This window comes from Schistocerca serialis, chromosome 2 (assembly GCF_023864345.2).
Source record: "Schistocerca serialis cubense isolate TAMUIC-IGC-003099 chromosome 2, iqSchSeri2.2, whole genome shotgun sequence".
Classification (NCBI taxonomy): domain Eukaryota; kingdom Metazoa; phylum Arthropoda; class Insecta; order Orthoptera; family Acrididae; genus Schistocerca; species Schistocerca serialis.
The window spans coordinates 1,094,809,065-1,094,834,946 of record NC_064639.1 but is presented as its reverse complement, the minus strand read 5'-3'; the positions used below and the strand labels follow the sequence as shown (position 1 = coordinate 1,094,834,946).

General features: G+C 44.6%; 1 protein-coding gene across 1 annotated transcript in view; it reads left to right on the top strand.

Moving 5' to 3' along the window:
- The first annotated feature begins 700 nt into the window (after positions 1-700).
- LOC126458555 (protein big brother) overlaps positions 701-25,882 on the top strand; it is a 248,981-nt gene continuing 223,799 nt past the window's right edge. The window contains exon 1 of the mRNA XM_050095677.1: positions 701-942. Coding sequence (XP_049951634.1) covers positions 766-942 — 177 coding nt within the window. The 5' untranslated portion in view covers positions 701-765. The remainder of the gene's footprint in view (positions 943-25,882) is intronic.

The window sequence follows — 25,882 nt, the reverse complement described above, 5'->3', positions numbered from 1 at the left end:
AGGACGTCTGGGAGCAAAGAAAAGTTTAATCGAATAAAAAATAATATGGTAGTCGACGAAAAATATGTTGACCCTCCTTTTCCAGCTACACTGTAGAATCCAGATGAAACCAAGGCATGGTTTGATAATCGTTTGGGATTACGCAGACGACGGAACGTATCAAAATTTATTAAACAAATGATAAAAAGTATCAAATTTCTACAGTTTTTTCGGGCTAAAAGAGAAACGAATACGTCCTTTAGAAATAAAGATTTTCAGTGCGCAGGAGTAGAAAGAGAAGCATAGCCTCAGAGTGCCCATTTTAGTTACGCTGCAATCAGTATTCACGACGACTATCGCACTGTACTTTCGACAAGGGTGCGTCAGGGATGGGAGGACACAGCCGCTCAAAACCAGTTTTTTTTTTCTGGCAGGAGGGTAACCATTACTGCGATCTCTGCAACGGATTTGAGATAGTCAGAGGCAGATTACAAGCACTCCGGCACGCCTGCAGATGTTAACACTGAAAAAAGAAAAAAGAAAAAGGGAGACAAAAATACGTCCGGCGGCGCGTGCGCTACCGCGAGCGGCGAGCACCGCCATATTGTGACGTCAAGGGGCGGGGCCTGCGAGGCGCGGCGGTGGGGGGAAGTGGGCGGGGCCGCGGTGGGCGCGCACGAGGCCTCCGCTGCGGCGGGCGCGCCAGTGTGGGCCCGTGGCTGCGGGAGCGAGCATCGGCAGGGAGCGCGTAGCCCGTCAGAGCCGCCGAGCCGCCGAGCCGCCGACATGCACGCGATGAACGACCCGAGCGCTGCGCTCGCCGGCATGCTGCCCTTCGACTCGATCGGACTCTACGAGCAGCCCAAGCCGCGCTTCATCTTCAAGATGCCGCGCGTCGTTCCGGACCAGAAGGCGAAGTTCGAGGCGGATGAGCTGTTCAGGAGACTCAGTCGAGAGAGCGAGGTAGGTGGCGCGGACACTGAGCCACGTCCACGCGCGGCAGCGGCTCGCCTACTGTTAGAAACAAGCGGCTAGGAGGCAAAAGAACTTTTCTGTTTCGCTCTAATCGACATCTACACATGTAGTTAACAACCCTCTTTACAGTGTAAATCCTGCATTAGCAGGAAGATGTGCAGCGGATAGGCACTTGGCGCAGGGAGTGGCAACTGACCCTTAACATAGACAAATGTAATGTATTGCGAATACATAGAAAGAAGGATCCTTTATTGTATGATTATATGATAGCGGAACAAACACTGGTAGCAGTTACTTCTGTAAAATATCTGGGAGTATGCGTACGGAACGATTTGAAGTGGAATGATCATATAAAATTAATTGTTGGTAAGGCGGGTACCAGGTTGAGATTCATTGGGAGAGTCCTTAGAAAATGTAGTCCATCAACAAAGGAGGTGGCTTACAAAACACTTGTTCGATCTATACTTGAGTATTGCTCATCAGTGTGGGATCCGTACCAGATCGGGTTGACGGAGGAGATAGAGAAGATCCAAAGAAGAGCGGCGCGTTTCGTCACAGGGTTATTTGGTAAGCGTGCCAGCTTTATGGAGATGTTTAGCAAACTCAAGTGGCAGACTCTTCAAAAGAGGCGCTAACCATCGCGGTGTAGCTTGCTGTCCAGGTTTCGAGAGGGTGCGTTTCTGGATGAGGTATCGAATATATTGCTTCCCCCTACTTATACCTCCCGAGGAGATCACGAATGTAAAATTAGAGAGATTCGAGCGCGCACGGAGGCTTTCCGGCAGTCGTTCTCCTCGCGAACCATACGCGAGTGGAACAGGAAAGGGAGGTAATGACAGTGGCACGTAAAGTGCCCTCCGCCACACACCGTTGGGTGGCTTGCGGAGTATAAATGTAGATGTAGATTGCTTTCGTACTCCATTCGCGCATTGAGCCGGTCGAAAACTGACATTTTGAGACCGTGCCTGTGCACGCAATACAGGTTGATTCTTGCAGAAAAGTTAGCAGCAACCAGCTACTTTTCATAATGCTGTTTATTCGCACAAACAGCGCCGTTACCGTCTTCGAGCCGACAAGTTCATCGTGAGAGGGCTTGTTGACCTTAAGGCACACACTACAACAAAAAACTTGTCTTAACGTGAAAAAGCCGACAGATGATTAACCTGTCGGTTCGAAATCGCTGACGGCACTATTTATGTGAATAAACAGCATTATAAAACGTGGTTTGTTGCTCTTATCTTGTCTGCAAGAATCAGCCTGTATTTTTTTTGTGATTAATGCTCTCTCTTCCGAGGATATCCATTTATATGCCTCGAGCATTTCTGTTAATATCCGCGTGGTGTATACGGAGCGGTTAATCCGAGCAACGAGTCTCTGGATTCGGTCAATGTCTGTTGTCATGCCTACCTGATGAGAATTGCAAGCGTTCGAACAATATGATTGGCAGCACCAGCATTTGTCTGCGATTTTCTGTACAGATGCACTGCATCTTCCCTGGCCCCTTACCAGAAATCTAATTCTCCAATTCGCTTTCCCTAATTTCCGAAATCTAGAGCCCCATGCTAATTAGAAACGTGAACTGGCGAAGCAGACAGGCTATTTCATCGAAGTGCATGACGCTATTGCTGGTAATTCATATTATATTCATCGCTAACTATCATCAACAGTGATAAAATTTAAATAAGATATTTTAAAAGCGTGTGTTTCGTTGACATAAAACCTATTGTGGTTCTAGTTGCGCTAAGCATCGTTTACTCTTACAGTAGCCTACTTCTATTTAGTTAGTGATAAAATGGAATAAAATACAGAAACAGTGCAGCCTACAGTGTTCGCTACCTCAATGCTCTCGCTTCGTACGTTGTGCTGCTATTTTTATTAACTCTGACGTACGGTCGGCATCTTGCTTATCAAGATATCCAATGTGTCCTAGAAGCAGTTGTCCTTCGCTTCCAGCTATTGCAAAAAGAATTTATCAATAGCGTATAATACAGAAAGACACGAGTCTCTTGGTTAGTGTGACACCTCATCCAGTGTTTCACCGATGTTAACTTCGTGAGCAGGAAAGTTATGTCATACAGAATAACAAAATTAATGGACACCTTGTAGGTAGAAACACAAATTTCCTTGCTTCCTGCGCACGATGCTATTTTTGAGATTACTGACGATTGCATAGTTTATGTGCGCTTGTGAGTGAGCGTTCCTGAGCTTTCTGCGGTTGCGTATCGACAGAGCACTGCTGCCGTGTGCGAAGATGGAAAGGTTTGCCGCCCACCAATAGTTAACACGCGGCAGTGGATACCAGGCTTACGATTCTGCCGTCTTCCGTGGACAGCTATCTCTCTGTGTTCTTTCCACTATTAGCCGTAATTACCGTAATTACTGGCAGCGCAAGAGGAAGATGTATCTGACCTTTGAATCAAAGACAAACTAGAAAAAGTGGCGAGTAAGATGACTTACTAGACGAAAATTTCCGATCACGGCATTTTCGAATCACTTTTCAGAAATTGGTAAAGCTTGCTAGCGCTTGAGTCTACAATAAATGAAAATTAAGAGGTAATAAAGGTTAAGATACAGAGACGACAGACATACAGCCCTAGTGAATGGAAGTAGTACACATATACATATCAAAATTTAATCTAAGGACCGACCGAGAATGCAGAGTCGAATCTTTTATTACTCTGTTGTCGGCTTTTCTCTACTTACAGGACTCTTACCTGTCACAGCCCACGACTCGTACAAAGAACCCGTGAAAGACTGACTGAATACTTGTGCTCGTTACTGAAGATAACGACAACGTGGAACTTAGCACAGGATGTGTTTTCACTCCTAGAGGACAAATTTTGCGTTGTACCGACGACGCTGGCATGCATTCTGATTATGATGCATTATATGCCACCACTTGTCCTCCACATACGGCTCCAGTTCTTCCATAACTAGGATTCGAACCGTCCACCTATATGTGGAACGCTTCCACAGTAGCGTACGTTATCGGTCTCAGCTACGGAAGCAGGAAAGGAACTTTGTTGACACGATTTTTTCCGCACGTGATAAATTTTCCCCGCCTTTTAGCTCTGCTTTTGGATTTTCAACTTCGCATTCCCTTCTGGGATGCACTGGCGGGAGATATTGACCGTTTGCGTGCTGGATTAGTGTACAAGGGCTTCACGAAATTGGTGAAATGACCATCTTTAAGGTTCTTTATCACAGTCAGACTTATACTGTTCTGGGCATATTTCGGGTGGTATTTTAACATGTGAGTGTCGAATCCACGAAATGGTTTGTTCCCAATTTACGATGTGCAAAACTGTGTGAAAGACTGTGTGGATCCCAACTATCATTTTGGATTAAATGCTGGTTCTGAGTATTGAATTCTTTATTCTGGTGTATTTTTAGAATGATAGCGGACTTTTGATTTGTTTTACAGCATTGTTGGGTCGCGTTAATCCCAAGGTACACATATCACAGTAATGGAAACCTTAACAGTATGCCTGTCACATGTGCCATAACAAATTTTTATTCTCGCTTCTCCACATAAGCTGATGCTGTTAATACATACAGAAATGACGGGAAAGACTTTTTGAAGTCCCAAACAATTCGTATTAGACATTGAATTTATTATATTTTGTGTTAAGAAAAAAAAAAAATACTTCTACAATACCTAACGTTCACTCGCACCGCATTAGCAATCACACGATTTCACAACTGGGTTCAAATGGGTGTGAAATCTTACGATACTTAACTGCTAAGGTCATCAGTCCCTAAGCTTACACACTACTTAACCTAAATTATCCTAAAGACAAACACACACATCCATGCCCGAGGGAGGACTCGAAGCTCCACCGGGACCAACCGCACAGTTCCTGACTGCAGCGCCTTAGACCGCTCGGGATTTCACAACTCCTTTCGAGTTAACGATTGCTTTCAGTTTCCATACTGTCACCGTAAAATAATGCGTTTTCCCATTTTATACGAGTGCAAGTAAAGCAGTGATTACAAATAATTTCTCCCGCCACGAATGGGTGACTGAGCACTCCTTACTCGCGTCCAACTCACACTGTAGATAAGCTCCGACTAACACAAAATGTATTTTGTATCATACAGTACAACACTGCCGTCGATATACAAATATCACTGTTCTCGCCTATTTTCCATACATCTGTGCACGACTTTCCCTATCACGCTCACACGCGATCTGCTCGGTAGGCACTCTCAGAACAGACTCATTACAGTCCGTCAAAACCACGCCTGTCTCGGGTGGTGTATTCCCGCGGCACCTGTGGGTTCCGTTGGGACAGATAAGCAAGACTCGATGCTTATAAAATTCATGTCGAAACAAGGCCCCCGGAGTAGACAACATTCCATTACAACTACTGACAGCCTTGGGAGAGCCAGTCCTGACAAAACTCTACCATCTGGTGAGCAAGATGTATGAGACAGGCGAAATACCCTCAGACTTCAAGAAGAATATAATAATTCCAATCCCAAAGAAAGCAGGTGTTGACGGATGTGAAAATAACCGGACTATCAGTTTAATAAGCCACAGCTGCAAAATACTAACGAGAATTCTTTACAGACGAATGGAGAAACTGGTAGAAGCCGACCTCGCTGAAGATCAGTTTGGATTCCGTAGAAATGTTGGAACGCGTGAGAGAATACTGACCGTACGACTTATCTTAGAAGAAAGATTGAGGAAAGGCAAACCTACGTTTCTAGCATTTGTAGACTTAGAGAAAGCTTTTGACAATGTTGATTGGAATACTCTCTTTCAAATTCTGAAGGTGGCAGGGGTAAAATACAGGGAGCGAAAGGCTATCTACAATTTGTACAGAAACCAGATGGCAGTTATAAGAGTCGAGGGACATGAAAGGGAAGCAGTGGTTGGGAAGGGAGTGAGACAGGTTTGTAGCCTCTCCCCGTTGTTATTCAATCTGTATATTGAGCAAGCAGTAAAGGAAACGAAAGAAAAGTTCGGAGTAGGAATTAAAATCCATGGAGAAGAAATTAAAACCTTGAGGTTCGCCGATGACATTGTAATTCTGTCAGAGACAGCAAAAGACTTGGAAGAGCAGTGGAACGAAATGGACAGTGTCTTGAAAGGAGGGTATAAGATGAACATCAACAAAAGCAAAACGAGGATAATGGAATGTAGTCGAATTAAGTCGGGCGATGCTGAGGGAATTAGATTAGGAAATGAGACACTTAAAGCAGTAAAGGAGTTTTGCTATTTGGGGAGCAAAATAGCTGATGATGGTTGAAATAGAGAGGATATAAAATGTAGACTGGCAATGGCAATGAAAGCGTTTCTGAAGAAGAGAAATTTGTTAACATCGAGTATTGATTTAAATGTCAGGAAGTCGTTTCTGAAAGTATTTGTATGGAGTGTAGCCACGTACGGAAGTGAAACGTGGACGATAAATAGTTTAGACAAGAAGAGAATAGAAGCTTTCAAAATGTGGTGCTACAGAGATCACTTAACTAATGGGGAGGTATTGAATAGAATTGGGGAGAAGAGAAGTTTGTGGCACAACTTGACTAGAAGAAGGGATCGGTTGGTAGGACATGTTCTGAGGCATCAAGGGATCACCAATTTGGTACTGGAGGGCAGCGTGGAGGGTAAAAATCGTAGAAGGAAACCAAGAGATGAATACACTAAGCAGATTCAGAAGGATGTAGGCTGCAGTAGGTAGTGGGAGATGAAGAAACTTGCATAGGATAGAGTAGCATGGAGACCTGCATCAAGCCAGTCTCAGGACTGAAGACAACAACAACAACAAAATTTATGAATATCTGTACTCTAAAAGATTTTGCGTTATGATCGTCCAGTGAACTAGGTAGCGTACAGGAAGTCGCCAGTCAAAAGAAGTGTTTTTCCTGTCTCAGCCGTGGAGCAATGACATTCAACATAACACTGACATCGGAGGGGCTTCATCTACATCTACATGTATACTCCGCAAGCCACCCAACGGTGTGTGGCGGAGGGCACTTAACGTGCCACTGTCATTACCTCCCTTTCCTGATCCAGTCGCGTATGGTTCGCGGGAAGAACGACTGTCTGAAAGCCTCCGTGCGCGCTCGAATCTCTCTAATTTTACATTCGTGATCTCCTCGGGAGGTATAAGTAGGGGGAACAATATATTCGATACCTCATCCAGAAACGCACCCTCTCGAAACCTGGCGAGCATGCTACACCGCGGTGCAGAGCGCCTCTCTTGCAGAGTCTGCCACTTGAGTTTTGCTAAACATCTCCGTAACGCTATCACGCTTACCAAATAACCCTGTGACGAAACGCGCCGCTCTTCTTTGGATCTTCTCTATCTCCTCCGTCAACCCGATCTGGTACGGATCCCACACTGATGAGCAATACTCAAGTATAGGTCGAACGGGTGTTTTGTAAGCCACCTCCTTTGTTGATGGACTACATTTCCTAAGGACTCTGCCAATGAATCTCTACCTGGTACCCGCCTTACCAACAATTAATTTTATATGATCATTCCACTTCAAATCGTTCCGCACGCATACTCCCAGATATTTCATAGAAGTAACTGCTACCAGTGTTTGTTCCGCTATCATATAATCATACAATAAAGGATCCTTCTTTCTATGTATTCGCAATACATTACATTTGTCTATGTTAAGGGTAAGTTGCCACTCCTTGCACCAAGTGCCTATCCGCTGCAGATCTTCCTGCATTTCGCTACAATTTTCTAATGCTGCAACTTCTCTGTATACTACAGCATCATCCGCGAAAAGCCGCATGGAACTTCCGACACTATCTACTAGGTCATTTATATATATTGTTTAAACCAATGGTCCCTTAACACTCCCCTGTGGCACGCCAGAGGTTACTTTAACGTCTGTAGACGTCTCTCCATTGATAACAACAGGCTGTGTTCTGTTTGCTAAAAACTCTTCAATCCAGCGACACAGCTGGTCCGATATTCCATAGGCTCTTACTTTGTTTATCAGGCGACAGTGCGGAACTGTATCGAACGCCCTCCGGAAGTCAAGGAAAGTAGCATCTACCTGGGAGCCTGTATCTAATATTTTCTGGGTCTCATGAACAAATAAAGCGAGTTGGGTCTCAGACGATCGCTGTTTCCGGAATCCATGTTGATTCCTACAGAGTAGATACTGGGTTCCAAAAATGACATGATACTCGAGCAAAAAACATGTTCTAAAATTCTACAACAGATCGACGTCAGAGGTATAGGTCTATAGTTTTGCGCATCTGCTCGACGACCCTTCTTGAAGACTGGGACTACCTGTGCTCTTTTCCAATCATTTAGAACCTTCCGTTCCTCTAGAGACTAGCGGTACACGGCTGTTAGAAGGAGTGCAAGTTCTTTCGCGTACTCTGCTTCAGGTATCGGAAGCGATAGCAATACCGCGGCACCCACCAGTACAGCACAGCGATCGGAGTTACGAGCGCGCTCGTTGAGTGTGGCGCGGCTTACAGTCGCTGCGCTACACAGTGCTCGGCGAGCTTCCGGGAAGCTGCTTGGCGGCCGATAAGCGCAGGCAGCTGCGGCGACGCCACGTCGTGCGAGCACTGCTACTACTGCTGCTGCTTGGCCGCAGTGCCAGCCCAGCACTGACAATCGTGGCTGATTCTAGCCCAGGTGTCGCTTTCTCGTGGTAACGACCGCAACGCGTTCACACGCAATTTCTTAGAGTATCACGAAAAAAAAGCCTCTCTTGTCTCTGCTAACCTGTTTATTTATTCGTGTCAGAAGCAGCATAAACACGGCATATACATAAAATAAAACGATATTCGAAGCTAAAGTGGACGAAGGGTATCAGACGGATGCCATATTCCTTGACTTCGGGAAAGCGTTTGACTCGGTGCCCCACTGCAGACTCCTAACTAAGGTACGAGCATATGGAATTGGTTCCCAAGTATGTGAGTGGCTCGAAGACTTCTTAAGTAATAGAACCCAGTACGTTGTCCTCGATGGTGAGTGTTCATCGGAGGTGAGGGTATCATCTGGAGTGCCCCAGGGGAAGTGTGGTAGGTCCGCTGTTGTTTTCTATCTACATAAATGATCTTTTGGATAGGGTGGATAGCAATGTGCGGCTGTTTGCTGATGATGCTGTGGTGTACGGGAAGGTGTCGTCGTTGAGTGGCTGTAGGAGGATACAAGATGACTTGGGCAGGATTTGTGATTGGTGTAAAGAATGGCAGCTAACTCTAAATATAGATACATGTAAATTAATGAAGATGAATAGGAGAAAGAATCCCGTAATGTTTGAATACTCCATTAGTAGTGTAGCGCTAGACACAGTCACGTCGATTAAATATTTGGACGTAACATTGCAGAGCGATATGAAGTGCGACAAGCATGTAATGGCAGTTGTGGGGAAGGCGGATAGTCGTTTTCGGTTCATTGGTAGAATTTTGGGAAGATGTCATTCATCTGTAAAGGTGATCGCTTATATAAAACACTAATACGACCTATTCTTGAGTACTGCTCGAGCGTTTGGGATCCCTATCAGGTCCGATTGAGGGAGGACATAAAAGTAATTCAGAGGCGGGCTGCTAGATTTGTTACTTGTAGGTTTGATCATCACGCAAGTGTTACGGAAATGCTTCAGGGACTCGGGTGGGAATCTCTAGAGGAAAGGAGGCGTTCTTTTTGTGAATCGCTACTGAGGAAATTTAGAGAACCAGCATTTGAGGCTGACTGCAGTACAATTTTACTGCCACCAACTTACGTTTCGCGGAAAGGCCACAAAGATAAGATAAGAGAGATTAGGGCTCGTACAGAGGCATATAGGCAGTCATTTTTCTCTCGTTCTGTTTGGGAGTGGAACAGGGAGAGAAGATGCTAGTTGTGGCACGAGGTACCCTCCGCCACGCACCGTATGGTGGATTGCGGAGTATGTATGTAGATGTAGATGTAAATCAAATTAGGAGCCATAACTTATTTGGTTGATTTCGAAAATTATCTAAAGGGAGAAAAGAGGGTGGTGCAAGAGAGGGCTCAACTCGAGTGCTCCTGTATCTTCATTGATCAGGAGCGGAATGGGGACCGGTACGAACAAACCTACTCATCGCCATATGAAATCATGGAAATGTATGGAAGTGTACTTTCAGAAAGCGGTGCGGTGCGTTACCGTAAGTACTCCAGCCCTTCGGTGGTTAGTAGCGAACCATTGCGTTACACGAAGTTCGGAAAGGGATCAGCCAGACCAGAACGCAAAAACTAACACCGTCATGCGAAGGAACATCATGAGAAGCAATCAAACAAGAACGAGACAGATGGAATAAGCTAATGGAACTGTTTATTATTTCAAAAGTAGTAACCACAACTGTCAATACATTTGTACCACTGAGACACATCGGTCAGTGCCTTCATGAGGATGATGGTTGGTTTGTGGGGCGCTGAACAACGCGGTCATCAGCACCCGTACAAAGTCCCAAATTTTACACAGTCCTTTTCACAATCCAGTCTACTCACTCTCACAAATGATGATGATGATTACTGCAGAACGATTCTACTGCAGCCAACGTACATTCGAGAAACACAGCATTAAAAAAAATTATGGCTCGTAGGAAAGCACAGTCGCTTTTCCCTTGCGCCGTGCGGTTAGAAACGCCATGTCACGGATTGTGCGGCCCCTGCCGCTGGAGGTTCGAGTCCCGTCTCGGGCTTGGGTGTGTGTGTGTGTGTGTGTGTGTGTCGTTCTTAGCATGAGTTGGTTTAAGTTAGTGTAACTAGTGTGTAAGTCTAGGGACCGATGACCTCAGCAGTTTTGTCCGTTAGGAATTCACACACATTTGAACTTATTTTTTTCCCTTGCCTCGTTTGCGAGTGGAACAGAAAAGGTAAGGACTAGTGGTGGTACAAGATACCCTCCACCATGCGCCATTTGTTGGCTTGCGGAGTATGTATGTAGATGTAAGACTAGAGTACTGAGCGAGCGAGATGGCGCGGTGGTAGCACGCTGGACTCTTATTAGCCCGGCTAAATCGCTCTCGGCAAATGCCGGAATAGCTCCTTGAAAAAGGGCGCGGCCGATTTCCGTCCCTATCCTTCCGTAATCCGAGCTTGTGCTCCGTCTCTCATGACGTGCTGTCGACAGGAAGTTAAACTTTAATCTTCCTTTCCTTCCTTCCTTTCTCGAGTACTGAGAGGTTGACTGGAGCAGGTGGCCAGAACGAGAAGTCTCCGGCGAAACGAGGAAGCGGATGTGGGAGCAGCGAGGCTGGCTGCGGCAGCGCACCTGGGAGTAGCCGTTAGACCGCAAGCAACCTGACCCCATCTGGCTGCGGACCGCGGCCACGTATTTCCGATATAACGACACGGATTCTCCTACGTCGCAACGTCTTTTATGGTAGTGGCGAATATCCTTAAAAATTTTACTAGACACGAGGGTCAAAACTGTGGCGCACCAGAACTCGAATCAGTCTACTTGCTTTTTGCGGGCAATCCTTTTACTGATGCAGCTCTCTAGACATTTCTGACGGCAGACTCACAGAATCAGTCTTCCGGTATCTCTCCGCTTCTCTCCGAAACAGCGTAAACCATACACGGAGGTGACAAAATGCATGGGATACTTCCTAATATCGTCTTTGTTGATCCATTCTGGCTGACATGAACTTCTTGATGCAATAATTTGCCAACAGCCGTATGTATTGTAGAAATTTATTTTATTTTATGAACTTCTATGTGCTGCCAGTTTCGGCATTACATTGATGCCATCTTCAGGCCCCACTCGTCATAGTCGTGTGTCGCCTGGCCACCAAGAGCTGTTGCAGGACGATTGATTCACGGACCCAGTTATATGGCTCCTTCCGTCTATAGCGATTTTACGACTATGACAACTGGGGCCTGAAGATGGCATCAATGTAATGCCGAAACTGGTAGCACATAGAAGTTCATAAAATAAAATAAATTTCTACAATACATACGGCTGTTGGTAAATTATTGCTTCAAGAAGTTCCTAATATCGTGTCGGACCTTCTTTAGCCCGGTGTAGTGCAGCAACTCGAGATGGCATGGACTCAAAAAGTCTTTAGAAGTCCGCTGCAAAATTTTTTAGCCATGTTGCCTCTATAGCTGACCATAATTGCGGAAGTGTTACCGGTGCAGATGTTTATGCACGAACTGACCTCTCGGTTATGTCCCATAAATATTCGGTGGGATTCATGTCGATCGATAAGGGTGGCCAATTCATTCCTCGAACTGTCCAAAATTTTCTTCAAAACCAATAGCGAATATTTGTGGCGCAGTGACATGACGTCATTATTTGGGAACATGAAGTACGCGTATGGCTGAAAATGGCCTCCAAGTAGCCGAACATAACTATTTCCAGTCAATAATCTGTTCAGATGGACAAGAGGACGCAGTCCATTTCATGTAAACACAGAGCACACCCTTATGGAGCCTTGTTGACAACTTCGTGGGGTCTGCACCACATTCGTACCCCACCATCAGTACTTACCACCTGAAATCGGGACTCATCTGACCAGGCCACGGCTTCCCATTCGTCTAGGGTCCAACCAATATGGTCACGAGCCCAGGAGGGGCGCTACAGGCGATGTCACGCTGTTAGCAAAGGCACTCGCGTCGTTCGTCTGCTGCCATGGCCCATTAACGCCACATTTCGCTGCACTGTCTTAACGGATACGTTCGTCGTACGACCTACATTGATTCTGCGGTTATTTCACGCAGTGTTGCTTGTCTGTTAGCACTGACAACTCTACGCAAACACCGCTGCTCTCGGTCGTTAAGTGAAGGCCGTCGGCAACTGCGTTGTCCGTGGTGAGAGGTATGCCTGAAATGGGGTACTCTCGGCGCACTCTAGATACTGTGGATCTAGGAATACTGTATTCACTAACGATTTCTGACATGGAATGTCCGATGCGTCTAGCTCCAACCACCAGTCCGCGTTCAGCGTCCTTTAATTCCCGTCGTGCGGCCATAATCATATCGGAAACCTTTTCACATGACTCACTTCAGTACAAGGGACAGTTCCGCCAATGCACTGCCCTTTTATACATTGACTATGCGATACTACCGTTATCTGTATGTGTGCATATCGCTATCCCATGACTTTTGACACCTCGGTGTACACCTGTGTAAAAGATTTCTTTTTCTGGCCGAGGGGTTCTAGGCGCTTCAGTCCGGAACCGCGCGACTGCTACGGTCGCAGGTTCGAATCCTGCCTCGGGCATGGATGTGTGTGCTGTCCTCAGGTTAGTTAGGTTTAAGTAGTTCTAAGTTCTAGGGGACTGATGACCTCAGCTGTTGAGTCCCATAGTGCTCAGAGCCATTTGAACCATTTCTTTTTCTGCGCTATGCGCACTGGCTTTCTCTCTACGCCAGACTAGTTTAGGCTATGGCCAACGGTAGAAAACACGTTACAAGTAGCCCGAGATCGATAAAGGATGTTTTCGTTAATTTGCACCTTCTTTCACTACAAACAGTTTATTAGAGTGCAAAACGCCAAGCTGGACTGTGGTTTGGAGTCAGCGTTACAGTTGTAGATGTCGCTGTAACTAGCTATTCAACAGTCGGGCCCTAAGTATTGGAAAGTAAGAGAGCATCCACTTGAGTTATTAAAACAAATCCGTTAAATTTCGGTTACAAGATAAATCCGTCAAATCTAAAGGCTCCAAATTCAATCACATACCCTGGGATAACAGTCAGGAACACTTTAAACTGGAACGATCACATATAAAATGTCGTGGGCAAGACGAATCAAAGACCGCGTTTTATTGCCAGAACACTTAGAAGATGCAACAAATCCGCTGAACAGGCTGCCTACACTAAGCCTGTCCGTCGTTTTCAGGAGTACGACTGTGCGGTGTGGGATCATTACCAAATACGATTGTCGGAGCACATCGAAAAAGTCCAAATAAGGACAGCTCGTTTTTTATTATCACAAAACAGGGGGAAAGTGTCACGGATACGATATGCGAGATGGAGTGGTAATCATTAAAACAAAGGCGTTTTCCGTTGCGGCGGAATCTTTTCATGAAGTTTCAATCACCAACTTTCTCCTCCGAATGTGAAAATAATTTATTGACGCCCACTAACAGAGGTAAATGATCATCATAATAAAATAAGAGAAATAAGGGCTCGCGTGGAAAGATGTAGGTGTTCGTTTTTCTTCGCGACCTGTTCGAGAGTGCAACAGTAGACAAATAGTGTGGAAGAGGTTCGAGGAACCCTCTGCCAGGCACCTAAGTATGAATTGGAGAGTAGCCACGTAGATATAGACGTAGACGAATGGAAGGGCATACTATCTCCAACTCGACCATGCCTACTGCAGCTCTGTGAGATTCAAAGTATCCTTGGGGTTCATGACACCTTTACATTTCGTTTACGTATCTATGTACGATCGCTGCTTACCGCCGGGAGTCAACTTACGTATTTTCTACAGAGGTATTTCAAGCGAGGGCATAAATAACAATGTCGTATGGCTCAACAGTTTGATGCAAGTCTTTCAGTTGGACACCAAATCGGCGACTTTCGTATCCGTGAGCCAAAGGCACCCGGTGTTCCGAGGCTGTCACTCATTCAAGTACTAACCGGCACCAACATTGCTAAACTTTGGTGATCGGACGAGAACCGCAGTATGCGACGCGACAAGGCCGTTGTAACAAGCAAAATCAAAAATTTAATTAATGAGCTGCGCTCCTCGTCCCAACTACTTTCCTCTGTTTGATAAGTAAAAACTGTCGCATTTTCACAAATCCTACTTAGATTTCTCTAAAAGAGGTAACTAGCTATTATAAATATTTTTCCCGAAAAAGTGTCCAGGACATTTACTTCCAGGGTTATATACATGTGTATCTAGAGTTAACCCTAGGCCACAAAACTTTTGTTCAAAACTCAGAAAAAATCGCAACTTACGCGAAGCACAATCCTTCCAGTACTACATTCTGCAATATTAACTTAACTGTGCAGAGAAGTTCATATCCTTAAATCAGTGAAGGCCTTTGACATCATCAGATGCCTAGTATGATAGAAATTACGGATATAACCGTCTATATTACGTAAATCGGTAAATAATGTTTTGTGGTTTTCAATGATTTCCCTAAATCGCTTCAGGCAAATGCCGGGATGGTTTATTTGAAAGGGCACGGCCGATTTCCCTCCCCATCCTTCCCTAATCCGAGTTTGTTCTCTGTCTCTAATGACCTCGTTGTCGACGGGACGTTAAACACTAATCCACACACAATCCTTATAGTCAGAACGTGTGAATCAACGCAGAAGAATATGAATAAAAACGCAGTGAAGACAGAGCATGTTCTGTGGAAGTTTCCCCACCTATTCACGTGCACAAAATTCTGAGAATATTCTCCGACGATACTTTTATCCCCAGGAAATAAATGGAATGTCAAGAATGATCTGTAAACTATTTCCACTTGACGGCCTGGAGGAAGGAAGGAACATTGGGTTTAACGTCCCGTCGACACCGAGGTCATTACACACGGAGCACAAGCTCGGATGGTTCAAGTATGAGGAAGGAAATCGGCAGTGCCATTTCAAAGGAACAGTCCCGGCATTTGACCAGAGAGATTTAGGGAAACCGAAATCTGGATGGCCGGACGCGGGTTTGAACCGTCGTCCTCCCGAAGGCGAGTCGGAACTTGTATAGCCTCTGTTAAAAACACAAACTCTAATCTCCCTTTCTCCTTCAGTGTCTTGGTTCTACACACTTTTGCGATGATATTGTTATTTCGTGTGTGGGTGCAGCTTCTAACATATATGCGACTGCCACTTATAATTCTCAAGAAAATTTGCAAAATTTATGAAACAAACTGTCATACAGTATTTTTCGTGTCCTCTTGAAGTTTTTTTTGTGAAGAACATTTCCTTTGATCGTTTCTAATATTTCTCAACGATTATAGGCCATATTCACAGGGTGGATTTGTTACCGTTGTATAAGACTGCTACTTCTGCGTGCGATGACAGTCAAGTAAACTTAGTTCGCATTTTCCTTCCATATCACTTATCAGTACACCAAAAAGTCCACCAATGTCGAGTCATTTATCTGTTGACACGTGCCGACCTTAAACTATGAGTCGTAATACTTCTCAAGTTAAACTTAAAAACAGTTACTTTCCGTGTAGATGCACCCTACGAAAAGGAATGGCTGTTTGTTTGTAAGACTTTTCACTTCTATTAACTGTGTTAGAAATCCTGCAAGTCTAATTACTGTGACTTCAGGCGCTTGTAATGAACGCATAATTTCCGGAAAGAACGCTACTATATTTTAAACGAGAAAATAAGGAAAAAACCGCAATTACCACAGCGCCTGGAGGTAACGAGCCGTATTTTATGAACTTTCTCCTAAGCTTACGACAGGCAGAGTAGCTGTTTCTGGTGAGATGGCGCTGCGCAATCATCGCGATGGAAATTCCTGTAAAAACACAAACTCTAATCTCCCTTTCTCCTTCAGTGTCTTGGTTCTACACACTTCTGCGATGATATTGTTATTTCGTGTGTGGGTGCAGTTTCTAACATATATGCAACTGCCACTAATAATCCTCAAGAAAATTTGCAAAATTTATGAAACTGACTGTCATACAGTATTTTTCGCAGTTTCGCAGTTTCGACAGTGTACCTCAAAATAATGCCGTTGAATACTTGTCGGAACGAAAAGCGCATATGAGACTGCTAATCAAACCTGATGGACGATATACAGCGGCAGGAAGAGTGCAGGTTTTCTTTGAACGCATTTTTAAATGTATTTCGTACTTGAGATCTTAACGTCATAATAAATGAGCAATTGACCTCGTTAGTTGTGAAAACGAGACACGTTTGCAGTAAGTGCCAGTTAAGTTGCAGGTAAGGGAAAACTGCAGGGATGATGGCGGCATCAGATTATGGGCTCTTAAGTACTGTCATAAACCCCCATCTGATGGGAGCTCCTCCCACAAATATTTCGCTCCAGGCTACTCCACGGTGGGCTCTTCTTGGCGTTGAATTTATTTCCATTTACCCAATATGTAAATGTTCCTGATTACAATCGTTTAATTGCGAATACGTGAGTTGTTCATTAGTGTAAGTTATTTGTGAGCTCATGGCCTGTTGCAAGCCTTTAGTTCACGCATCTATCCTTACTTGTTTATGTCTAGTATATTCATTTACCCTCTACTAAAGAAATTTATCGCTGTCTTGTTGATAGATGTCTTCCATGCGGTGCCATGAGTAGTTAACATTTGTTGCGTCTTCTGATCTGTTAAACAACTACGTAAGCGGTTGCTCGAATGGATCCTTAAAATTCGTCAAATTAGATTTTTTGTCTGGCTACTTTCCTGTTGGATTTGGTCGTTGGACCAACTACAGTATCATGCTCTGAAAGGTGCGCCGTTAGATGGCAGTATCCAGGGGGTATGTGACCGAGAACTCCCGACCGTTAATGTCAAATTATCTGCTTCAGCCTCCCAGATTTTGACATCCGCATATAGGCTTGTTCGCCCATTCCTCAAGGCATTCTCTCTCTGGCTCTTAATAACTGGTTTATAAATTTGATACCTATCCCGATTTTCCCTGCAGTGCTCTTTGAGTCTTCAAAAGGACATTGTATTCATCTCTACAAGAAACAGGTGATATTATCACACATGGTACCGACCAAGAGCGCTCTGCTTTTAAAATTGTGTTCCGCATACAAATAGGCTGACTGTGACATGTTTGTAAAACTGGTTATAATTTTCAGTTGAGTCTGGGGACACAGCCAAAAGTACACAGAAGTGAACAGTATAAAATAAAAGAAGGTTTTAACCTTAAGAATAAATTAGTACGGCAAACTGATATCATTCGATAAATATGGTATAGATCTCCGTAATGTCGCTAAGCATGTCGAAAATCTGTTTTTAATCTTAATTAGGGCCAGCGGCATGCTTTTTTCCTTGAGACTGCGAAATTTATGCATCTGGGAAAATTGCCTAATTGAAAACTGATAGGCACAATGCTTTGAACGGCGAAAGTGGCAGTAAAATTGGAGCCGAAAATGCCTGGCTGACATTCGTGTACTGCTGGCGGAAGTAGTCCGCCACCATCAATATCAAGTACGAAATTATTTAAGTACTCGGTTTTATGTGATTCATGAATACTAATGTTTCAAGCCGGACGGCAAAAGCTCCACACAAAATTTCTTCCTTACGACTATAAGGATGTGCGAAGGAGTGCAACAATGATCTACTGAGACAACGTGATAGTCTGCTCCATGACTGAACGAGATGAGCTTGCAGTTCTTCTCAATAGTTTCTGCTTCTGCCCGCACGAATGTAGGTCAGGCGAATTAGGGGAGTCTGTTGATTCCGAAGACACACATTTTAAGGACTAGGTCGACATCTCGGGCGTAATGAAGGGTATTTCTCAACGACTTCAGGATTTCAAATTTGAATAACGCGCGCTATAAACAAGATACAGCGAAGGTGGCGCCGTCTATTAGTAGTACGGAGTGTCAAGTTTCATCTCATGTCGCACAGGTCAGCGTGTAACCTCCCCCTCACTTATCGACCTTAATGACAGTGAAAAATTAAACCGCGTGTACCTAATGGAAATTTGGGAAAAGCAATCGTCACCGAAGTTAATCTGTCGGTAAAGAGGGAGGAAAGGGTTACATCTAAATCAAAGGAAAAATGCAAATGAAACTGGTGGAAATTAATTTTGGAAAGGGGTAAAGTTAATGAAGAAAGTAAATGTGCGGTCGTTACGTTAACAATTAACTAGCGGTAATTAGATATTTGAGATTAGGGGGAAATTACGGTCGCCAGTCCTAAGGACAATTACTATAGTAACTGAAAAAGAAAGGTAATTACACATATAATTAGCACTAGAAGCGTGGCAACTGAAGGTTGACACGTGTAGTGTGAAAACTGAAAGTTTGTCAGAAGTAATAACTTTCGCTGCACTCTGACTTAATTTAGCAAAAGAATTAATAAAACCGGAAAACTGAAAGTTAATTTAGTGACTGAAATTAATAAGAAGCTTTCTTTCTTAAGCACATCGAAATTCAGTAAAATACGGTTAGTCTTGGACTACCTCAACAATCATTTCAAAAGCAACTTGACTCTGCGCAATTTAGAAATAAGAGACTTAACTTTGAACTTGAATTAAATGATTCTGAACAATTAACAATAGTAAAATTTTGTACGTACCAAGCTGAGCTGCAGTCACAGGTAAGCTAAAATATGGTAACAAAACTCGCACTCTTAATTTGTGCTTGTGTAATCTAAATATTGTAGCCAGCTATGAATACTTTAACTGAACTTTGAAATTAAGGCAGTGAAACTGAATGATGCTGGCGTTTGAATTTCAACGACACTCGGGTTCATTCCGGAAAAGGAAGGGACCCTGCTTGGTAATGCAATTGGGACAATGAGCAACAAAAGTTCATGCTAAGTTGCTGTAATTTTGCGAGGCAAATGGAACAGTTTGAAAAGCTGAGGTCTGCCATACAGTTCTGAAACTTTACGTGCTTCCAGTCTTCCTTGTTGGTTGATTGAAGGTTTGAAGCCGTCGGAGGCGGCGAGAGTCACTCATTGTCGGCCGTCGCTGTTGCAGAAGCTCGATGTTGGCGCGCCTTCTTCTCGACACGGTCACCAGACGAAACGGGCTCTTGATGCGCGCCAGCTAACGCTTCCCGTCCGCGACACCATGTCAGAAACTATCATCGCAAGTCGAGCGCAATTACATGCTGCCAAACCCCGAAAGCGCGGCAACTCGCGGGAGCGTCACACAACACACCTGCTCCACTCGCTACTCCAGCCAGACTCTCTCTGCCCGCGCTCCACGCGGCAGAGTTAACACTACCAAAGATCCTACACAATTTGATTCTTCACACGACCTATCGATGTAATCGTTCGATAGCAGTTTTCCCTAGGCAAGACCCAGCGTAAAAATACAAATAATATTTACGAAACAAACCAATTATACATCGACATAAATGCATAAATAAATAAATAAATATATATATATATATATATATATATATATATATATATATATATACAAATAGTAAAACAATTACAATATGTAAAGACACAGAAATGTCATATATTCAGTTAACAAAAATAAGGAAAAAAAATTATAGTACAATAGATGGAAATAGGAGGATGTTCATTTCCGTCGTTACAAGCAGTCATGTCGCACTGGTCGAGGCAATATCGCGCGTTCGCGATGGAGTGCTATTTTCGCTACTGCAAATCTGTCGTGTGTTTGTAACCATTTCAAGATTCAGTCGCGATATCCAATTCTTGATCGTGGAACAATATTGAACTGGGTGAGAAACATTTGTGCAACTGCCAATGCATCAAATCGAAACCCAACCGGACCGAACAACTGTCCGATCTCCCGAGATCATCGAACGTGTGCGTAGCAGTTTACAGGCAATCCCTCGTCATTTGTTACGAAAACGTGCTCATACGCTAAACATGTCGCCGGCGTCCACTCGTCGGATAATCCGGTGTGATCTGCATTATCATCCGTACAAATTGGGCCGAATGGCCGTCTCGCTCGTCTGATTAAACTGTGCCAGACTTTTACTACTGGGATTACTTGAAGGCGAGAGCGTGCTCCGACCAGCCGAGAAGCTTGCAACAGTTAAAAGATCGAATTCACGAAGAAATTTCCAGAATGCCTCCAACAGTTACGCATGATGTGTTCAAAAACTGGGCGAAACGCCTCGAGTATTGTTTTGCGATGAATGACCAACTGCCCGATGTACTATTCATAAGTAAACTTGAATAAATGTTGTACCTTCTGTAAAATGTCCTATTTGGTTTCGTGATTAGTTTGTACGTTATTCAATATTGAAACTGTTGAAGCGTTGTGAAACACCCTGTAATTTCAACAATTTGTTTTGCAGCACTCAATACTATTTTATTCTCAGAGCAAATGTAGAAAGGTTGTAGTTCAGGATTACAGTCGTTTAGTTAGAGTACTTAAGCTGATCAACAGAGGCAGTTATTCGTACAGCTCGCAGTATGTTGCAAGCCTCTTGTTCACGCATCTTCCGCTACTTGTTTGTGTCTAGTATATCTTAACTGTTTCGACCAGCTGTGTAGAGTGCGTTGTAGTTTAGTGTAGTGTCATGTGTCTAAGTCGACGATAGAAGGGCTAGGACAAAACCTCTTGCCGACACAGTCTACTCCAAACCAAAAGTTAACGAAACACACATTTGTCATCGCACCATGACACGGTGTGGACAAGTATATAATCTAGGATATTGGCGCAAAGTCTGGTTATGAGAAATATACCGACCTCACTTCCTCTGATGTCTCACTTTCAACAAGTCAGCGTTGTATAATTAAATAATAAGCAACCAGTTGCGTATAAGAAATTTAATTTCTTGTTTGGTTAAGGGCAGTTACTGCCCTTCTTCCGAAGGGAGAAGGCCTGTATTTACCTGTGCAGCCTTCTGAAGAAGGGCACTAAGTGCCCGAAACCGACCAAGAAATTAAATTTCTTATATGCAACTGGTTGCTTATTATTTCATTATATAATACTACAGTTGTTGAAGATAGACAAAATAAAGTCAGCGATGACATATCTTGCTAAGGAAGCATTGAATTCATGCGTGAGAAAATCTAATGACAATCAGAAGTAGAGTAGATTCTGAAGGTCTAATCAACCTACTTTAGAAATGCTCGTATCAGCTCGGTATGTGGCAAAGAAATTGACAATAATGTGACTTTTCCCAGTGCTAAGAATTTCTGAAAATATAATTTTACGAGTACAGAGAGAGGCCAAACTGTATGACGGAAACGCGTAAAAACATGGGACATAATAGAAATTACAGTAATGCTGTTTTGCGAAAGCGGATTTCCATTAACAAATTACAATCGATAGTAGTCATCATCCAACGCAACGTGATTCATTTTGATGTGTTTGCTGGGAGGAAGGACGATTTTACTTACTGTAGTAATTGCTACATTTGTAACCAACTAATTAATGCGAAATGTAATGTAGAATGCCACATGTCACATCCAGTATCTCGTTTTGACTGGTGGTCACGGAGCTATTAAAATAGCTACTGACACTGGGTGCTCTTATCGCATGGATTATATGGTTACCAATACTTCATAAACTACACTACTGGCCATTAAAATTGCTACACCACGAAGATGACGTGCTACAGACGCGAAATTTTACCGACAGGAGATGCTGTGACATGCAAATTATTAGCTTTTCACAGCATTCACACAAAGCTGGCACCTGTGGCGACACCTACAACGTGCTGACATGAGGAAAGTTTCCAACTGATTTCTCATACACAAACAGCAGTTGACAGGCGTTGCCTGGTGAAACGTTGTTGTGATGCCTCGTGTAAGGTCGGATTGTAGCCTATCGCGATTGCGGTTTATCGTATCGCGACATTTCTGCTCTCGTTGGTCGAGGTCCAACGACTGTTAGCAGAATATGGAATCGGTGGGTTCAGCACGGTAATACGGAACGCCGTACTGGATCCCAGTGGCCTCGTATCACTAGCAGTCGAGATGACAGGCATCTTATCCGCATGGCTGTAACGGATCGTGCAGCCACGTCTCGATCCCTGAGTCAACAGATGGGGACGTTTGCAAGACGACAACCATCTGCATGAACAGTTCGACGGCGTTTGCAGCAGCATAGACTATCAGCTCGGAGACCATAGCTGCGGTTACCCTTGACGCTGCATTACAGACAGGAGCGCCTGCGATGGTGTACTCAACGACGAACCTGGGTGCACGAATGGCAAAACGTCATTTTTCCGGACGAATCCAGGTTCCGTTTACAGCATCATGATGGTCGCATCCGTGTTTGGCGACATCGCGGTGAATGCACATTGGAAGCGTGTATTCGTCATCGCCATACTGGGGTATCACCCGGCGTGATGGTATGGGGTGCCGTTGGTTACACGTCTCGGTCACCTCTTGTTCACATTGACGGCACTTTGAACAGTGGACGTTACATTTGAGATGTGTTACGACCCGTGGCTCTACCCTTCATTCGATCCCTGCGAAACCCTACATTTCAGCAAGGAAACGCACGACCGCATGTTGCATGTCCAGTACGGGCCTTTCTGGATACAGAAAATGTTCGACTGCTGCCCTGGCCTGCAGATTCTCCAGATCTCTCACCAATTGAAAACGTCTGGTCAATGGTGGCAGAGCAACTGGCTAGTCAGAATACGCCAGTGACTACTCTTGATGGACTGTGGTCTCGTGTTGAAGCTGCATGGGCAGCTGTACCTGTACACGCCATCCAAGCTCTGTTTGACTCAATGCCCAGGCGTATCAAGGCCGTTATTGCGGCCAGAGGTGGTTGTTCTGGGTATTGATATCTCAGGATCTATGCACCCAAATTGGGTGAAAATGTAATCACATGTCAGTTCTAGTGTAATATATTTGTCCAATGAATACCCGTTTATCATCTGCATTTCTTATTGGTGTAGCAATTTTAATGGCCAGTAGTGTATTATCGCTGTTTCACGCAGCAGAGGCGAGGAAGGTAGAACTCTTGGTTTTTTTTTTCTTCCTACGTTTGTTCCTGTAGCATGAAAGCGGTTTATTAGCGAACAGAGATTTATGGTTGAGTTATCTACCTGGCGTTCCTAAGCTGGCATTTAGAACGCGGCGTAAAGCCAACAACTGCTAGATGGCGGAGAAGTAGCAGCGTGCGCACAGTAGCAGCCTTCCGCGCTCGTGCGAGCCTTGCTGGCAGAGCCGTGCAGCCATGCGATGCGTCATGCGACGCAGAAGGCGAGCGGCGAACCCGCGTGCGACCACGCACGCACTCAGCGCACAGGCATTTCCTGCCGCTCGGCTCGTATCGCGCGCTACGCATCTTCCGTACCGATAGCAAAGAAACACAAACTGCACACAGACACTCGACATATCCTATCTACTACCCGTTATATTCACGGAAGGACCCGTGTGACACTGGCGAACTCAGATCTCCCCACAGATGCAAAGTCAGTTTCTTTGAAGACTGGGTCAGAATGAAAGTTTCACTCTGCAGCGGTGAGTGCGCTGATATGAAACTTCTTGGCAGATTAAAACTGTGTGAGGACGAGGTACTGGCGGAAATAAAGCAGCGAGGACAGGTAGTGCATCGTGCTTGGGTAGCTCAGTCAGTTGCCGACATGGTAGCTCAGCGTGTTCGGTCAGAGGGTTAGCTACCCTCTGTAGCCTCTGTAACCTTCCGAAATTTCGAGACGAAATCAGGCTGGCGACGGCTCTAGCGCCTGAGGGTTTGGCGACCCCTTCGACACGGGCTTGGCGCGGTTCGCCTACCTTCAGGCGCTAGGGTAGCCGCAAGGCTAAATTGGTGTCTGAGTTCCTGACAGGTACTCCCCTTTTGTAACGTGCTCAAGAAAGTTACGTGGGTGGCACCGAGGATGTTGCCGAACTCGGGGTCTTAGAGGGACATTTTACCGTTTTATTGGCGCGCATGTTAATGTTGCACTCCCGCGTGATCACGCCACAGGAGGGCTGAAAAAGCAAGAGTACTCTTTGATGCTTCGGATCACTTTCAGATTTCGTCGAATAGGTTTGAACGGTTTCTAGCGGTTTCAACACGCACGAGACAGCGAAAATTGCGGTCGTGCTGCACTCGAAAGGGGTGCGATGACGTTCAATGTGGATGCAGGCCCCCAATGTCCTTAGAGAAGGCTTGAAACATCCGAGGGTGTCATCAGTGTCAAAGGGAGTCAAGAATATCTTCCTGTTCCTCACTGCACTGCGAACTGTCGTTTTCGAACGCGAAATGTGTGGGAATCAACGCCCCAAGGAAAGGGGTGGTTTCATTGATGCCCTCTGTCATCCCCTGAGGCCTTTTCGTGCCGACTGTGAGCGACGGTATGTCTGAAATGTTCTCATCGGCCACTCATAAGAAAACCGCGTCTTATTTCAACGCAGAGTGTCGCGGTACTGAGCTCCACCGCAGAGACGTCAAAAGAAGGTGTGAAATGTGGATAGGAGGGACTGTGACGATCATCCCATCGCTTGACACGTGCACAGTCGAGGTGAGCGGAACTGTGGTCAAATGTGATGCAAGTGTGACATCATTAACCTGCCTTACAACTCACATGAACTACTGAGCTGTGGCCCTTTTTTTGTGTCGACACCTTGCTGTTGGAAGTGTCGTCAAGGCCGAACGTTACGTCGCAGGGCTCCAAGCTTTAGCACTAGTACAGAGGAAGGTTGCAGGTACCTTCGAACCAAATTTCAAAGTTATGCGTTGCAATGGGAGGCAGTTACGGGGTTTCGAAAAAGTTATCCTTTAATTGTGTTGCGCAGAATATATTTATACAGCGTCTCCAATGAAGCACAAACTTTAGGGACAGATTCCTTATACAGAAATAAGTAAACAAGGTCAAGTAAAGATTCACTCTAAAATGCATATGAACCGTTGTTCATCTTCGATACTATGAAACATACCTCTTCTATAAGTTTATTCATGCTGAGCTCAAAGGAGAACAACAACTTCTTAGCGGAGACCGTTATAAAAGAGTTCTTGTAATTTTATTACAGTCCTGAAGATGGTAACTTATTTTTACCGAAACCTGTTATCGACAGTGAAGTTTTATAGCGATCTCTGCCAAGAAGTTTTTGTTCTCCTGAGGCATCTCCTCTACTGCAAGGTCTTTGCTTTCCATATTTTAGGAGGACGAAGTACTGACCAAAACAAGAGAGAAATGTCGAGTAAACATGGAGTCTAAAATGCTTACATTAACACTTATGAACACTCCTTGATCTTTGTTAGTGTGAAGCACATCGCTTCTACCGAACAAGTGCTCACAGCTCTTAAGGTATGCGTTTTACAGCCGATGTTTAATCGACATTTTTTTCTTGTTCTAGTCCATACTACCTCCTCCCAAGATATGAAAAGCAAAGATCTTGCAGTAGAAGAGATGTGTTTCGTAGTATCGAAGATGAACAAGTGCTCATATCTGTTAAGGGGGGGTAGGACGTCAAACGAACCGT